At 51.3% G+C, this 18,076-nt stretch overlaps 1 protein-coding gene across 1 annotated transcript; it reads left to right on the top strand.

Moving 5' to 3' along the window:
* Positions 1-7,901: 7,901 nt before the first annotated feature.
* KCNG4 (potassium voltage-gated channel modifier subfamily G member 4) lies at positions 7,902-17,650 on the top strand. Its single transcript, XM_044270891.1, has 2 exons — positions 7,902-8,651; positions 16,868-17,650. The coding sequence occupies exons 1-2, from the start codon at positions 7,902-7,904 to the stop codon at positions 17,636-17,638; spliced, it is 1,521 nt and encodes a 506-aa protein (XP_044126826.1). The 3' UTR covers positions 17,639-17,650.
* Positions 17,651-18,076: the final 426 nt, after the last annotated feature.

Genomic DNA, 18,076 nt, shown 5'->3' with positions numbered 1-18,076 from the left:
CATTTTCATTATGCTTTTCACTTAACTTCACATGTACATTTTGCACCTTATCTGCATCATTGTTTTCTATGGTCATTTCACCTAAACCATTGTTTTCTATGTGCATTTGCCTTACACCTTCTTTTAAAGGGACAGGTACAGGTTCTGCAGGAGTTTCGTCACTTTCTGCAGAAGAGTTTCCATTTCCCCACAACTCCCAGAACAAGGGGAAGTCGTGGCCCAACATGACGTCATGCATGAGCCTTTTTGCAACACCAAGTTCATAAGTCCCAGTTCCCACTGGAGTCTCACACTCAGTGAGAGCCACAGGATAGTCTTTGCTATCCCCATGTATGTCCATCACATAGTCCCCAGCTACCAGGCTGGAATGTACCAGGCTCACCTGGCTCTCTGCGTCTAAGGGTCCATTCACACGTCCGTAGTATTGCAGATCCGTAATACACCCGGCTGGCACCCCCATAGAACTGCCTATTCTTCTCTGCAATTGCGGACAAGAACAGGACATGCTCTATTTTTTGGCGGAGCTGCGGCCTGGAAGTTCGGGCTAGTGCTCCGGAAATGCGGATGCAGAGAGCACATAGGCCTCTTTCACACGGGCGTCATGGATTTGGGCCGGATAAGATGCGGATGCGATTTTTCTGCGCAAGTGCAAAACATTTAAATGCGTTTTGTACGCACTTGAGAAAAATCGGCATGTTTGGTACCCAGACATAGTTATAAAGAACAATAATCGCATTCGTAATACAGAATGCTTAGTAAAATAGAGCTGGAGGGGTTAAAAAAAAAATCAACTCACCTCATCCACTTGTTCGCACAGCCGGCATCTGGTCTTTCTTCAGCACCTGGGTAAAGGACCTTTGATGACATCACTGCGCTCATCACATGGTCCATCACATGATCATCATCATGGTAAAAGATCATGTGACAGAACATGTGATGAGTGCAGTGACATCACCACAGGTCCTTTTTCTCCTGCACAGCAAAGAAGCAGACAGAAGAGATGCCGGCTGCGCGAACAAGTAGATTAAGGTGTTAAATTATTTTGTATTTATTTTTAACCCCTCCAGCGCTATTGTACTATGCATTGTGTATTCAGAATGCTATTATTTTCCCTAATAACCATGTTATAATGGAAAATAATAATGATCGGGTCCCCATCCTGATCGTCTCCTAGCAACCGTGCGTGAAAATCGCACCGCATCCGCACTTGCTTGCGATTTTCATGCAGCCCCATTCACTTCTATGGGGCCTGCGTTGCGTGAAAAATGCACAATATAGAGCATGCTGCGATTTTCACGCAACGCACAAGTGATTTGTGAAAATTACCGCTCATGTGCACAGCCCCATAGAAATTAATGGGTCCGGATTCAGTGCGGGTGCAATGCGTTCAACTCACGCATTGCACCTGCGCGGAAATCTCGCCCGTGTGAAAGGGGCCTAAGAGTGTGCTCTCCGCATCTCTTCAGGCCCCATAGAGAATGAATGGGTCCGCACCCTTTCCCGATATTGTGGAACGGATGCGGACCCATTTGCGGACATGTGAATGGACCCTACCAACGCTTGGACTACACTGCCATTCACCACAATATTGGACTTTTTTGTCGCAGTCTCTAGTCCCGGGGTCTCACCTCCCGGCTCGGCACATAGCGACTGCCGCCGGCTCACTACATAAGCAATAACAGGAACGCTCTTACCCATTGACGGCACTGCTCGGCGCTCCCACATCTCCACAGCGGTCACCAGGCTTCTCCGCTCTAGGACTCTGTACGCATCTGCAGGGAAGCTTGGAACTCCTGAGAGCCAAACCGCTCTCCGCTTTAGGTTGCTCCCATTGGTTGCCCTTAGCAACGGCACAACTGACCTTTTCCTCCGGAACTCCAAGTACATCACCAACATTTTGTACCTTTACAAAGTGTCCACCGAGCATTGAAGACTTTCTCTCCAGGGCCAACTGCCATTGCGCCCTATCACTGTGGCGATTTCTTCCTGCTGCTTCATTCCTCCATAGGCCCCATGGCAGCAGACCTTTCAGCAACCACAGTTCACACTAATCAGAGACCCCAGCCTCCAGGTGTCTCTCTCGAGAGACAATCTCTGCATTCACATTTCTTTTTTCCCTTGATGGCTCCACCAAAGCCGCAGCAACTTCGGCCTCCTCGGCCTTTCTGTCTCACTCTCCGGCCTCCTCAGCCTTTCTGTCTCACTCTCAGGCCTCCTCGGCCTTTCTGTCTCACTCTCAGGCCTCCTCAGCCTTTCTGTCTCACTCTCCGGCCTCCTCAGCCTTTCTGTCTCACTCTCAGGCCTCCTCGGCCTTTCTGTCTCACTCTCCGGCCTCCTCGGCCTTTCTGTCTCACTCTCAGGCCTCCTCGGCCTTTCTGTCTCACTCTCAGGCCTCCTCGGCCTTTCTGTCTCACTCTCAGGCCTCCTCGGCCTTTCTGTCTCACTCTCAGGCCTCCTCGGCCTTTCTGTCTCACTCTCAGGCCTCCTCGGCCTTTCTGTCTCACTCTCAGGCCTCCTCAGCCTTTCTGTCTCACTCTCCGGCCTCCTCAGCCTTTCTGTCTCACTCTCAGGCCTCCTCGGCCTTTCTGTCTCACTCTCCGGCCTCCTCAGCCTTTCTGTCTCACTCTCAGGCCTCCTCGGCCTTTCTGTCTCACTCTCAGGCCTCCTCGGCCTTTCTGTCTCACTCTCCGGCCTCCTCGGCCTTTCTGTCTCACTCTCAGGCCTCCTCGGCCTTTCTGTCTCACTCTCAGGCCTCCTCGGCCTTTCTGTCTCACTCTCAGGCCTCCTCAGCCTTTCTGTCTCACTCTCAGGCCTCCTCAGCCTTTCTGTCTCACTCTCAGGCCTCCTCAGCCTTTCTGTCTCACTCTCAGGCCTCCTCGGCCTTTCTGTCTCACTCTCAGGCCTCCTCGGTCTTTCTTTCCCCTGACTAACACACAGAGGGTTGGTTTTATGCCTCCTTCATTAGAGCAGGCCTCACCTGCGATCACCTCAGGGAATAAGGGAATGCCTGTGCCAGAAGGGTGTGGACTGGCAGATCCCACTACCAAACCTATCCGCCAATCCAAGTAAAATCCAGCCCAGAAGAAAATGTATACAAAACTGTCTCAGCAAACTACACTTTACACACTGAAACTTTCTGGATTTAAGTTATCTCACCCAGCTGAGGTATCTAGGTGGGATACACACACCTTCCCGCACTGTCCACATTACCACAGTAGTAATCTCCTGAGCTCCCTCTAGTGGTGGCTGTATATATCTGTATGCAGTAATCTCCTGAGCTCCCTCTAGTGGTGGCTGTATATATCTGTATGCAGTTATCTCCTGAGCTCTCTCTAGTGGTGGCTGTATATATCTGTATGTAGTAATCTCCTGAGCTCCCTCTAGTGGTGGCTGTATATATCTGTATGTAGTAATCTCCTGCGCTCCCTCTAGTGGTGGCTGTATATATCTGTATGTAGTAACCTCCTGAGCTCCCTCTAGTGGTGGCTGTATATATCTGTATCTAGTAATCGCCTGAGCTCCCTCTAGTGGTGGCTGTATATATCTGTATGTAGTACTCTACTGAGCTCCCTCTAGTGGTGGCTGCATATATCTGTATGTAGTAATCTCCTCACCTCCCTCTAGTGGTGGCTGTATATATCTGTATGTAGTAATCTCCTGAGCTCCCTCTAGTGGTGGCTGTATATATCTGTATGCAGTAATCTCCTGAGCTCCCTCTAGTGGTGGCTGTATATATCTGTATGTAGTATTCTCCTGAGCTCCCTCTAGTGGTGGCTGTATATATCTGTATGTAGTAATCTCCTGAGCTCCCTCTAGTGGTGGCTGTATATATCTGTATGCAGTAATCTCCTGAGCTCCCTCTAGTGGTGGCTGTTTATATCTGTATGTAGTATTCTCCTGAGCTCCCTCTAGTGGTGGCTTTATATATCTGTATGTAGTAACCTCCTGAGCTCCCTCTAGTGGTGGCTGTATATATCTGTATCTAGTAATCGCCTGAGCTCCCTCTAGTGGTGGCTGTATATATCTGTATGTAGTACTCTACTGAGCTCCCTCTAGTGGTGGCTGCATATATCTGTATGTAGTAATCTCCTGAGCTCCCTCTAGTGGTGGCTGTATATATCTGTATGCAGTAATCTCCTGAGCTCCCTCTAGTGGTGGCTGTATATATCTGTATGTAGTAATCTCCTGAGCTCCCTCTAGTGGTGGCTGTATATATCTGTATGCAGTAATCTCCTGAGCTCCCTCTAGTGGTGGCTGTATATATCTGTATGTAGTAATCTCCTGAGCTCCCTCTAGTGGTGGCTGTATATATCTGTATGTAGTAATCTCCTGAGCTCCCTCTAGTGGTGGCTGTATATATCTGTATGCAGTAATCTCCTGAGCTCCCTCTAGTGGTGGCTGTATATATCTGTATGTAGTAATCTCCTGAGCTCCCTCTAGTGGTGGCTGTATATATCTGTATGTAGTAATCTCCTGAGCTCCCTCTAGTGGTGGCTGTATATATCTGTATGTAGTAATCTCCTGAGCTCCCTCTAGTGGTGGCTATATATATCTGTATGCAGTAATCTCCTGAGCTCCCTCTAGTGGTGGCTGTATATATCTCTCTATTCAGTAATCTCCTGAGCTCCCTCTAGTGGTGGCTGTATATATCTCTATTCAGTAATCTCCTGAGCTCCCTCTAGTGGTGGCTGTATATATCTGTATGTAGTAATCTCCTGAGCTCCCTCTAGTGGTGGCTATATATATCTGTATGTAGTAATCTCCTGAGCTCCCTCTAGTGGTGGCTGTATATATCTGTATGTAGTAATCTCCTGAGCTCCCTCTAGTGGTGGCTGTATATATCTGTATGTAGTCATCTCCTGAGCGCCCTCTAGTGGTGGCTGTATATATCTGTATGTAGTAAGCTCCTGAGCTCCCTCTAGTGGTGGCTGCATATATCTGTATGTAGTAATCTCCTGAGCTCCCTCTAGTGGTCATCTGGTCATCTGATTTATACGGAGCAGAGTCTCCTGCTGCCCCACAATCAGTGCTGCCATAGACAGTGGCCTCCGCAGCCTGTCTGATGGACACTATAGCGCCACCTAGGGAAAAAAATCATCAACCCAGAATTTGTTTTAACATTTAAATGGAATTAAAATCCAGTTTTCCATATTTGGATGCATGCTGGGAGTTGTAGTGTCAGAACAGCTGTAGGGCCACAGGTCGTGAGCCGCCACGATGTTGCTCAGCTGGAAGCACTACTCTAATCCCCTCCACATTATCCTTATCTTGTAGACTGTAAGCTCTTATGCTTAAGCTTTGGTTATAATTGTGCGTCTTGAGAAATATTGCCGCCCGGGTGGGAGGGTCTTGGGCGGCCGTGAACTAGTCGCATGAGGTGTTGTCGCAGTGTATAGCGTCCATACATTGTGTATCGGGCTGCGGCTTGGATCGCACAGGCATTCATTCAATAGAAATCTATCAACTTCAAGGCTTCCGCTAACACAGGGAGCGGCCATGTTCACTGAGTGCGCGCTGCCTCCGGGGAAGCGAGTCGTGGGGCGAATGTATGGAGGCGGGGGAGGGCAGATGTCCTAAAGATGGAAGCAGGTGCCGCACCTGAGAGATCTTACTAATTACCCTCTGAGGACATTGCACGTAGAGAGCACTGGAAAGAGGCGCCCGGGGGCACGACAAATCCCATGAAACACGTGAGTGTGAAGAGAGAAGCGCCTGAGCCCAAGAGCTGACAATCTAATATCTTTATTTATACAGAAGGATTCATAGAAGGTCTGGACACTACTTAAAGAGGCGCCAAGGTGACAGACCCAAGTACGTGGACAATGGAAGCCAAATACTTGGGGGTACAGACAGTCACCCCATAATCCACAATGCACAGTCACCCCACCACCTAGCAGGGGCCCCACAGGCTGCACCCCTCCAGCTGCTGCTTAGGACCCCGGTGCACACTCGGTGTAACCACCATCAGCACAACACATGGAGGGAGAGAGCGCAGGGGGAGGCGAGAGCGCAGGAGGAGGCGAGAGCGCAGGAGGAGGCGGAGACGGCAGCGAGGAGCGGAGGATGAGCAGCAGCCAGCCACCTGGTGAGAGTGTCATCACCCCCATCATCCACCACTCTGCATGCAGATTATTCCAGTCAGCCACACTACATGATGGGAAAGTAGTACTGTCTGCTTCTCTGAGGCTGTATCACACAGGATAGGATTAGATACACAGCTCAGCAGACAGTATCACACAGGATAGGATTAGATACACAGCTCAGCAGACAGTATCACACAGGATAGGATTAGATACACAGCTCAGCAGACTGTATCACACAGGGGAGGATTAGATACACAGCTCAGCAGGCAGTATCACACAGGATAGGATTAGATACACAGCTCAGCAGACAGTATCACACAGGACAGGATTAGATACACAGCTCAGCAGACAGTATCACACAGGATAGGATTAGATACACAGCTCAGCAGACAGTATCACACAGGACAGGATTAGATACACAGCTCAGCAGACAGTATCACACAGGACAGGATTAGATACACAGCTCAGCAGACAGTATCACACAGGATAGGATTAGATACACAGCTCAGCAGACTGTATCACACAGGATAGGATTAGATACACAGCTCAGCAGACAGCATCACACAGGACAGGCTTAGATACACAGCTCAGCAGACTGTATCACACAGGATAGGATTAGATACACAGCTCAGCAGACAGCATCACACAGGATAGGATTAGATACACAGCTCAGCAGACAGTATCACACAGGATAGGATTAGATACACAGCTCAGCAGTCAGTATCACACAGGATAGGATTAGATACACAGCTCAGCAGACAGTATCACACAGGATAGGATTAGATACACAGCTCAGCAGACAGTATCACACAGGATAGGATTAGATACACAGCTCAGCAGACTGTATCACACAGGGGAGGATTAGATACACAGCTCAGCAGACAGTATCACACAGGACAGGATTAGATACACAGCTCAGCAGACAGTATCACACAGGATAGGATTAGCTCAGCAGACTGTATCACACAGGATAGGATTAGATACACAGCTCAGCAGACTGTATCACACAGGATAGGATTAGATACACAGCTCAGCAGACAGCATCACACAGGACAGGCTTAGATACACAGCTCAGCAGACAGTATCACACAGGATAGGATTAGATACAGCAGCTCAGCAGACAGTATCACACAGGAGAGGATTAGATACACAGCTCAGCAGACAGTATCACACAGGATAGGATTAGATACACAGCTCAGCAGACGGTATCACACAGGACAGGCTTAGATACACAGCTCAGCAGACAGTATCACACAGGAGAGGATTAGATACGCAGCTCAGCAGACAGTATCACACAGGATAGGATTAGATACACAGCTCAGCAGACAGTATCACACAGGATAGGATTAGATACGCAGCTCAGCAGGCAGTATCACACAGGATAGGATTAGATACACAGCTCAGCAGGCAGTATCACACAGGATAGGATTAGATACACAGCTCAGCAGGCAGTATCACACAGGATAGGATTAGATACACAGCTCAGCAGCCAGTATCACACAGGATAGGATTAGATACACAGCTCAGCAGACAGTATCACACAGGATAGGATTAGATACACCGCTCAGCAGACAGTATCACACAGGATAGGATTAGATACACAGCTCAGCAGACAGTATCACACAGGAGAGGATTAGATACACAGCTCAGCAGACAGTATCACACAGGGTAGGATTAGATACACAGCTCAGCATGCAGTATCACACTGGATGAGCTTAGATACGGCAGCATGCCCCCTCCCTCCATCTGGTGGACCTGTCAGTACTCGGTGGTGTCTCTCGCTCTCTCGCAGTGTGAAGCGTCAGCTCCTGGGCAGAGATGCCGATCATCTCCGGAGGCAGCGAGCACGACTACAGTAACCTCAGCTACACCTCCAGCAGCACGTTGAACCACTTCTTCCCCGTCGCTGTAGAGTTGCAGACAATTAAGGGGGTGAAGTACCAGAGGGCGAGGAGACTCCATGACCCAGATGATCTGTACACTGCCGACTTTAAACGAGAGATCATCATCAATGTCGGAGGCATCCGGTACCTCATGCCTTGGAGCACCCTGGACGACTTCCCCATGAGCAGACTTGGGAAGCTGAGGTTCTGCAGCAGCTACGACGAGATCATCCAGATCTGTGATGACTTTGATGAAGACACCAATGAGTTCTTCTTTGACAGGAACCCGTGTGCGTTCGGTATGATCGTCAGCTTCTTGGCGGCGGGGAAGCTGCGGCTGCTGCGGGAGACGTGCGCCTTGTCCTTCCAGGATGAGCTGATGTACTGGGGCATCGAGGAGTCCAACCTGGAGCGCTGCTGCCTGAGGAGGCTCTTCCAGAAGCTGGAGGACCTGGAGGAGATGAAGAAGGAGGAGGAGGCGCAGAGAACCCGGGAGACCATCTGCGTGCTGGAGGACCACTCCAGGGTGGGTCAGTGCATGAGCAAGCTGCGGGACATGGTGGAGAACCCGCAGTCCGGCCTGCCCGGGAAGGTGTTCGCCTGTCTGTCCATCTTATTTGTGGCCACCACCGCCATCAACCTGTGTATCAGCACCATGCCGGACCTCCGCGCCGAGGAAGACCGGGTGAGTCCGAGAGGATAGGGTGACAGATATCTGACCAATGTCTGTCCAATCACATCTGCAAATGCTGCTCATCATGATTGTAGTGGGTGTGCGGGGCTAGGAGAGGCGCAGACCGTCCGAGGTGTGCGGGGCTAGGAGAGGCGCAGACAGTCCGAGGTGTGCGGGGCTAGGAGAGGCGCAGACCGTCCGAGGTGTGCGGGGCTAGGAGAGGCGCAGACAGTCCGAGGTGTGCGGGGCTAGGAGAGGCGCAGACCGTTCGAGGTGTGCGGGGCTAGGAGAGGCGCAGACCGCCCGAGGTGTGCGGGGCTAGGAGAGGCGCAGACCGTCCGAGGTGTGCGGGGCTAGGAGAGGCGCAGACCGTCCGAGGTGTGCGGGGCTAGGAGAGGCGCAGACCGTCCGAGGTGTGCGGGGCTAGGAGAGGTGCAGACCGTCCGAGGTGTGCGGGGCTAGGAGAGGCGCAGACCGTCCGAGGTGTGCGGGGCTAGGAGAGGCGCAGACCGTCCGAGGTGTGCGGGGCTAGGAGAGGCGCAGACCGTCCGAGGTGTGCGGGGCTAGGAGAGGCGCAGACCGTTCGAGGTGTGCGGGGCTAGGAGAGGCGCAGACCGCCCGAGGTGTGCGGGGCTAGGAGAGGCGCAGACCGTCCGAGGTGTGCGGGGCTAGGAGAGGCGCAGACCGTCCGAGGTGTGCGGGGCTAGGAGAGGCGCAGACCGTCCGAGGTGTGCGGGGCTAGGAGAGGCGCAGACTGTCCGAGGTGTGCGGGGCTAGGAGAGGCGCAGACTATCCGAGGTGTGCGGGGCTAGGAGAGGCGCAGACCGTCCGAGGTGTGCGGGGCTAGGAGAGGCGCAGACCGTCCGAGGTGTGCGGGGCTAGGAGAGGCGCAGACCGTCCGAGGTGTGCGGGGCTAGGAGAGGCGCAGACCGTCCGAGGTGTGCGGGGCTAGGAGAGGTCTATCACCCATTACCATTCCTTACGGTTTTCCAGTGTCTGTAATTGTTGGAGAACATGACAGATTAGGAGGTGACCCCATTATAAGGGTATCAGACACCTGGCGGCTGCGCTCTACACTATACGCTCGTCCTGCGGCGCTCAGCGCTTTATATCAGGAGATAACGGAGAAGCTCAGATCCGAACTCTCAGCCTGCCGACCACAGCGAGACAATAATAAAGAGTCCACTAGGGGGCAGCCACGGCAATGTAAACTGCTGCACGTGGCACATATAAGCGGTGTATCTAATCCTATCCTCTGTGATACAGTCTGTTGAGCTGTGTATCTAATCCTGTCCTGTGTGATACTGTCTGCTGAGCTGTGTATCTAATCCTATCCTGTGTGATACTGTCTGCTGAGCTGTGTATCTAATCCTATCCTGTGTGATACAGTCTGCTGAGCTGTGTATCTAATCCTATCCTGTGTGATACTGTCTGCTGAGCTGTGTATCTAATCCTATCCTGTGTGATACTGCCTGCTGAGCTGTGTATCTAATCCTATCCTGTGTGATACTGTCTGCTGAGCTGTGTATCTAATCCTGTCCTGTGTGATACTGTCTGCTGAGCCGTGTATCTAATCCTATCCTGTGTGATACTGTCTGCTGAGCCGTGTATCTAATCCTCTCCTGTGTGATACTGACTGCTGAGCTGTGTATCTAATCCTGTCCTGTGTGATACTGTCTGCTGAGCTGTGTATCTAATCCTGTCCTGTGTGATACTGTCTGCTGAGCTGTGTATCTAATCCTGTCCTGTGTGATACAGTCTGCTGAGCTGTGTATCTAATCCTATCCTGTGTGATACTGTCTGCTGAGCTGTGTATCTAATCCTATCCTGTGTGATACTGTCTGCTGAGCTGTGTATCTAATCCTGTCCTGTGTGATACTGTCTGCTGAGCTGTGTATCTAATCCTCTCCTGTGTGATACTGTCTGCTGAGCTGTGTATCTAATCCTGTCCTGTGTGATACTGTCTGCTGAGCTGTGTATCTAATCCTGTCCTGTGTGATACTGTCTGCTGAGCTGTGTATCTAATCCTATCCTGTGTGATACTGTCTGCTGAGCTGTGTATCTAATCCTATCCTGTGTGATACTGCCTGCTGAGCTGTGTATCTAATCCTATCCTGTGTGATACTGTCTGCTGAGCTGTGTATCTAATCCTGTCCTGTGTAATACTGTCTGCTGAGCCGTGTATCTAATCCTATCCTGTGTGATACTGTCTGCTGAGCCGTGTATCTAATCCTGTCCTGTGTGATACTGTCTGCTGAGCTGTGTATCTAATCCTATCCTGTGTGATACTGTCTGCTGAGCTGTGTATCTAATCCTATCCTGTGTGATACTGTCTGCTGAGCTGTGTATCTAATCCTCTCCTGTGTGATACTGTCTGCTGAGCTGTGTATCTAATCCTATCCTGTGTGATACTGTCTGCTGAGCCGTGTATCTAATCCTCTCCTGTGTGATACTATCTGCTGAGCTCCTGTATCTAATCCTCTCCTGTGTGATACTGTCTGCTGAGCTGTGTATCTAATCCTGTCCTGTGTGATACTGTCTGCTGAGCCGTGTATCTAATCCTATCCTGTGTGATACTGTCTGCTGAGCTGTGTATCTAATCCTGTCCTGTGTGATACTGTCTGCTGAGCTGTGTATCTAATCCTCTCCTATGTGATACAGTCTGCTGAGCTGTGTATCTAATCCTATCCTGTGTGATACTGTCTGCTGAGCGGTGTATCTAATCCTCTCCTGTGTGATACTCTCTGCTGAGCTGTGTATCTAATCCTGTCCTGTGTGATACTGTCTGCTGAGCCGTGTATCTAATCCTCTCCTGTGTGATACTGCCTGCTGAGCTGTGTATCTAATCCTCTCCTGTGTGATACTGCCTGCTGAGCCGTGTATCTAATCCTATCCTGTGTGATACTGACTGCTGAGCCGTGTATCTAATCCTGTCCTGTGTGATACTGTCTGCTGAGCCGTGTATCTAATCCTCTCCTGTGTGATACTGACTGCTGAGCTGTGTATCTAATCCTCTCCTGTGTGATACTGACTGCTGAGCTGTGTATCTAATCCTGTCCTGTGTGATACTGCCTGCTGAGCCGTGTATCTAATCCTGTCCTGTGTGATACAGTCTGCTGAGCCGTGTATCTAATCCTATCCTGTGTGATACTGTCTGCTGAGCTGTGTATCTAATCCTCTCCTGTGTGATACTGTCTGCTGAGCTGTGTATCTAATCCTATCCTGTGTGATACTGTCTGCTGAGCTGTGTATCTAATCCTCTCCTGTGTGATACTGTCTGCTGAGCTGTGTATCTAATCCTATCCTGTGTGATACTGTCTGCTGAGCCGTGTATCTAATCCTCTCCTGTGTGATACTGTCTGCTGATTCTCTGTATCTAATCCTATCCTGTGTGATACTGACTGCTGAGCTGTGTATCTAATCCTCTCCTGTGTGATACTCTCTGCTGAGCTGTGTATCTAATCCTCTCCTGTGTGATACTCTCTGCTGAGCTGTGTATCTAATCCTGTCCTGTGTGATACTGTCTGCTGAGCCGTGTATCTAATCCTCTCCTGTGTGATACTGTCTGCTGAGCTGTGTATCTAATCCTCTCCTGTGTGATACTGCCTGCTGAGCTGTGTATCTAATCCTATCCTGTGTGATACTGTCTGCTGAGCTGTGTATCTAATCCTCTCCTGTGTGATACTGCCTGCTGAGCTGTGTATCTAATCCTCTCCTGTGTGATACTGACTGCTGATTCTCTGTATCTAATCAGCTGACTGCCCCAGCCTTTTGCCTAGATACCCTGGGCAACGTCTAGTGACTCGTTGGCGCCCCCTGGCATCCAGTCACCCCTCCCCCATGTGATGTCACCCTATATGGCGGACGCTCCGCTCCTTTGTCCCTGGCGGTATCGGCTCCAGAACCCATAGTAATGGGCCGACGCCGCTCAGAATACCGATGACGCCCGGCGCTGATCCTGCTACGTTATGGGGCTCAGCGAGGAGCAGAAGCTAAAGATAGAAAGAACATTCCTCCATCTCACAAGACGTCGGCTCCGCACAATGATTCATTTATGAGACACGGGAACGGCCATCTGTAATAGGGAGCTCACCCACTGTGCACACAGCAGCAGCACAGAGGATTTCAGGAGAGGACTGCGCTGATCTTGTGGAGGTGACAGGATGAGAGTTACATAGTGGAAGGAGCAGGATCCCAGCAGCACAGAGTATTTCAGGAGAGGAGTGTGCTGATCTCGTGGAGGTCACAGACTGAGAGTTAGATAGTGGAAGGAGCAGGATCCCAGCAGCACAGAGTATTTCAGGAGAGGAGTGAGCTGATCTTGTAGAGGTGTCAGGATGAGATTTACATAGTGGAAGGAGCAGGATCCCCAGCAGCACAGAGGATTTCAGGAGAGGACTGCGTTGATCTTGTGGAGGTCACAGGATGAGAGTTACATAGTGGAAGGAGCAGGGTCCCAGCAGCACAGAGGATTTCAGGAGAGGAGTGTGCTGATCTTGTAGAGGTGTCAGGATGAAAGTTACATAGTGGAAGGAGCAGGATCCCCAGCAGCACAGAGGATTTCAGAAGAGGAGTGTGCTGATCTTGTGGAGGTCACAGGATGAGATTTACATAGTGGAAGGAGCAGGGTCCCAGCAGCACAGAGGGTTTCAGGAGAGGAGAGTGCTGATCTTGTGGAGGTCACAGGATGAGATTTACATAGTGGAAGGAGCAGGGTCCCAGCAGCACAGAGAGTTTCAGGAGAGGAGTGTGCTGATCTTGTGGAGGTGACAGGATGAGAGTTACATAGTGGAAGGAGCAGGATCCCCAGCAGCACAGAGGATTTCAGGAGAGGACTGCGTTGATCTTGTGGAGGTCACAGGATGAGAGTTACATAGTGGAAGGAGCAGGGTCCCCAGCAGCACAGAGGATTTCAGGAGAATCTACCATACACAGTGCTTACTGTGTGACACTTAGACCTGGTGTGTGACCCCCATCACTAGCCCCGGGCGCCCAACATTACACCGCTGCCCCGGCTGACAGGTCCGGTTGCCGCCGGCGGTATCCGTCTGGCTTCGTATTCGCCTTACGTCTTAATGAATTGGTCTGCCGATTACTCAGCGCTCGCAGCTCTCAGGATCTGGAAATTGATTTCTTGCTGCTCATCGGCCTCTGAACACATTTGTCCTGAATATTTCATGTGTCTGACTGCGGCCGCTGCGAGCCCCCCCCCCCCCCCCCCCCCCAACACTCATCATCTCCCTCCTGTGGAACTACAAGTCTCATCATGTAGAAGAAGACCCCCAGCATCTGTACAGACATGGGGTGGTTTATAATGGTCTCCTCCTGCCTTCTGGAGCTTGTGGTTCTGCAGCAGTCGGTGACCGGAGCAGGAGGGCACCGCGGGGGAGGCGACGCAGGTCACTGCTGGGATCTGTTGTACTCACGGGGTCAGGGCTAAAGCGTCTGCCCCTGCGATCCCCATTATTCAGGTCACATATAGATGTAATAACGGGGTCCGACTAAGCACCACAAAACCTCAGACAGATCCTCTGAAATCCTCTGTGCTGCTGAGTAGCCTGCTCCTTCTCCTGTCACTCCCTGCTCCGTTCATATTACCTGAAACATCTTCCCCTCCCTTACTGAACATGATGGGAGTTGCTGTTCTTAGTGCGGTTCCATTTACATCTTGAGGGAAGAGATCGCGTGTCCCAGTGACACCAGTGATACTGATCACTGGGGATCGGGTTCCAGGAACAACGCAAAGGTCCGATGGCACAGCAAGTCTCCTGGACATGCATCCTGCCTCTGGAAACCGCTACTGACACCCAAGACGTCGGCCGTCAGTATCAGATGGGTGGGGGTCCGACTATTGCCACCTCACTGATCAGCTGTTTAAAGGGGCCGTAGCACTGTATGCCAAGCACGGCGCCACACATTGCATAGTGGTCATGGCTGGTATTGCAGCTCAGTCCCATTCACATTTCCAGGTGCCCCCACTTCAGCTGTACTATGGGGGGAGCAGACTGGACATTCCTGACCCTGAGAGGGAATCTGGTGACCCCGGGCCTAACTCCAGGGCGCTATCTTACACCGACCCATCTGCTAAAATCTTGTACTGAACGTCTCCAGTGCTGGATCTAATCCATGCACAGCGCACCGGTGAGATCTGATCATATCTTACACTCCAGTCACAACCAGAGCTGCACTCACGGCACACGCATCCACACATAGCCATGCTATGACTGAGAGGATTTCCACTCCTTGCTTGTGCCGCCTCCTTGTTCTAATGAAGAGATTTCGCCTCAATGTGACAGCGAGTGATAAATGGCCTCCCGTGTCCCAAACTTCTTAATCAGCGCATCCAAAAATAACCGCGCGGTATGCTCAGACACTGCTGACATGTTACCTCACCTGCTCCAGACCCACCAGACACAGCCCTCCTCATCCTCTTGCTCCTCATCCTTCTCTCCATTATCATCATCATCATCCTCCTGCTCATCTTCCTCATCCTGCTCGATCCTCACCCTCCTCTCCATGCCCCATCCTCATCATCCTCCCGATGCCCTTCCTGATAGACCCTCACCCTCTCTCAGGCTCCTTATCCTAATCATCGTCCTGGTCCTCATTATCCTCCAGCTCCTCTTTCTGAGCGACCCTTACCCCCCTCATCATCCTCCTGATCCTCATCTTTCTCCTCTCCATCATCCTTATTCTCACCCTCCACTCCTCATCATCATCATCATCATCATCATCATCATCATTGTCCTGCTCCTCGTCCCTTCTCTTCCTGATTGATCTTTACCCACCTCTCAGGCTCCTTATCCTCCTCATCCTGTTAGATCCTCACTCCCCTCTCAGGCTCCTTATCCTCATCGTCCTCCTGCTCTTCATCTTCCTCATCTTGGTTAATCCTCACCCTCCTCTCCATGCTTCTTATCCTCCTGCTCCTCATCCACCTGTTGATGAATGATCATCCTCTCACCCTCCTCATGATCATCATCCTCCTGCTTTTCATCTTCTTGATCAATCCTCACCCTGCTCTTCCTGGTTGATCCTCACTCTCCTCTCAGGCTCCTTATCCTCATCATGCTCCTGCTCCTCATCTTCCTCGATCCTCACCCTCCTCTCCATGCTCCTCATCCTCCTCCTGCTCCTCATCCTCCTGTTCCTGAATAAACCTCATCCTCCTCTCATGATCATCATCCTCCTGCTCCTCATCTTCCTCGATCCTCATCCTCCTCCTGCTCCTCATCCTTCTGTTCCTGAATAAACCTCACCCTCCTCTCATGCTCCTCATGATCATCATCCTCCTGCTCCTCATCTTCCTCGATCCTCACCCTCCTCTCCATGCTCCTCATCCTCCTGTTCCTGAATGAACCTCACCCTCCTCTCATGCTCCTCATGATCATCATCCTCCTGCTCCTCATCTTCCTCGATCCTCACCCTCCTCTCCATGCCCCTCATCCTCCTGTTCCTGAATGAACCTCACCCTCCTCTCATGCACCTCATGATCATCATCCTCCTGCTCCTCATCTTCCTTGATCCTCACCTTCCTCTCTATGCTCCTCATCCTCCTGTTCCTGAATGAACCTCACCCTCCTCTCATGCACCTCATGATCATCATCCTCCTGCTCCTCATCTTCCTTGATCCTCACCTTCCTCTCCATGCTCCTTATCCTCCTCCTGCTCCTCATCCTTCTGTTCCTGAATAATCCTCACCCTCCTCTCATGCTCCTCATGATTGTCATCCTCCTGCTCCTCATTTTTTTTTGATCCTCACCCTCCTCTCCATGCTCCTCATCCTCCTCCTCATCCTCCTGTTCCTGAAAAAACCTCACCCTCCTCTCATGCTCCTCATGATCATCATCCTCCTGCTCCTCATCTTCCTCGATCCTCACCCTCCTCTCCATGCTCCTCATCCTCCTGTTCCTGAATGAACCTCATCCTCCACTCATGCACCTCATGATCATCATCCTCCTGCTTCTCATTTTCTTTGATCCTCACCCTCCTCTCCATGCTCCTCATTCTCCTCCTGCTCCTCATCTTCCTGGTCGATCCTCACCCTCCTCTCCTTGTCATCACTGTCCCTGTTTTTAGGGATAAAGATAAAGGGGTTCAGTAAAGTCTATGTTATGTCTTCACCACGTGACTCAGGGATGACTCCTGGCCCAGCCATTATAACGTCAGCAGTGAATGGAGTTGCCCTTTAAGCCCCATACTGACGTGTCTTCTGTTTCTCCTGGCAGGGTGAATGTTCTCAGAAATGCTACAACATCTTCATCATCGAGACGGTCTGCGTGGCCTGGTTCTCTCTCGAGTTCTTCTTGAGATTTGTTCAAGCCAAGAGCAAGTGGCAGTTCTTCAGGGGTCCCCTGAACATCATTGATGTCTTGGCCATCTTGCCGTATTACGTTTCCCTCCTCGTGGAGGACGAGCAGAAGACCATTGAGAAGCCGGGCAGCAACTCGTACCTGGAGAAGATCGGTCTTGTGCTGCGGGTCTTGCGGGCCTTGAGGATACTGTACGTTATGCGGCTGGCCCGACACTCGCTGGGCCTGCAGACGCTGGGGCTGACGGTGCGCCGCTGCACCCGCGAGTTCGGCCTGCTCCTGCTCTTCCTCTGCGTGGCCGTCACGCTATTCGCTCCTCTCGTCCACCTGGCGGAAAATGAAATGGGCCGGTGCCAGGAATTTACCAGCGTCCCTGCGTCCTACTGGTGGGCCATCATCTCCATGACGACGGTGGGCTATGGCGACATGGTGCCCAGAAGTATCCCCGGTCAGGTGGTGGCCCTGAGCAGCATCCTGAGCGGCATCTTAATCATGGCCTTCCCCGCCACCTCCATCTTCCACATGTTCTCGCACTCGTACGCTGAGCTGAAGCGAGACCAGGAGAGACACCACAGTCGTCTTGTGAGGACCAAGGACGCCAACCAGTCGGGCGAGAGCGACACCTTCAACGACACGGACAGCCTCGTCTCCGAGGACACCTACAGGTACTTCTATACCGGCAAGTAGGTGACACCCCCAGACTTCCAGGACAAGCCATGCGCCCCCAATACTGGCCGGTGACCAGCAGGTAAAGCGTTAACCCCAGAGGTGACGTCTGACTATAAACTCCAGAGACGAGCGGCGCCTGATGTAATAATGACCAGAAATAAAAAGCCATACCTCACTGTCTGGTGTCACCGCTGATCGAGGAGAACCCCAAAAACGTCACAGAAAATCTGCATTTAGAATCTTCTCTCCAGAGCTGCGGTGTAAAGCATGGGGGTTACAGCAGCCACCTAAACCATTACACAGGAGATAGATCACCTCAAATTCCAATAGATAATGTAGTATATAAGAAATCAATGATCACAGCTATGTCGTAGTGGAGCAGAGCTGCAGTGTAAAGCATAAAAAAACTATCAGAGCAGCCCCCGAACCCCTGATGAGACAGGAAGTGGACTTCCC

The sequence above is a fragment of the Bufo gargarizans genome, chromosome 10, assembly GCF_014858855.1.
Source record: "Bufo gargarizans isolate SCDJY-AF-19 chromosome 10, ASM1485885v1, whole genome shotgun sequence".
Classification (NCBI taxonomy): domain Eukaryota; kingdom Metazoa; phylum Chordata; class Amphibia; order Anura; family Bufonidae; genus Bufo; species Bufo gargarizans.
This window is presented reverse-complemented; position numbering and strand designations above follow the sequence as displayed.

Excerpts from the sequence above, each read along its gene's own strand:
- KCNG4 (XM_044270891.1), top strand. The coding sequence starts at position 7,902 with ATGCCGATCATCTCCGGAGGCAGCGAGCACGACTACAGTAACCTCAGC. Across the intron at positions 8,652-16,867 it reads TCCGCGCCGAGGAAGACCGG|GGTGAATGTTCTCAGAAATG; the intron begins GTGAGTCCGAGA and ends TTCTCCTGGCAG.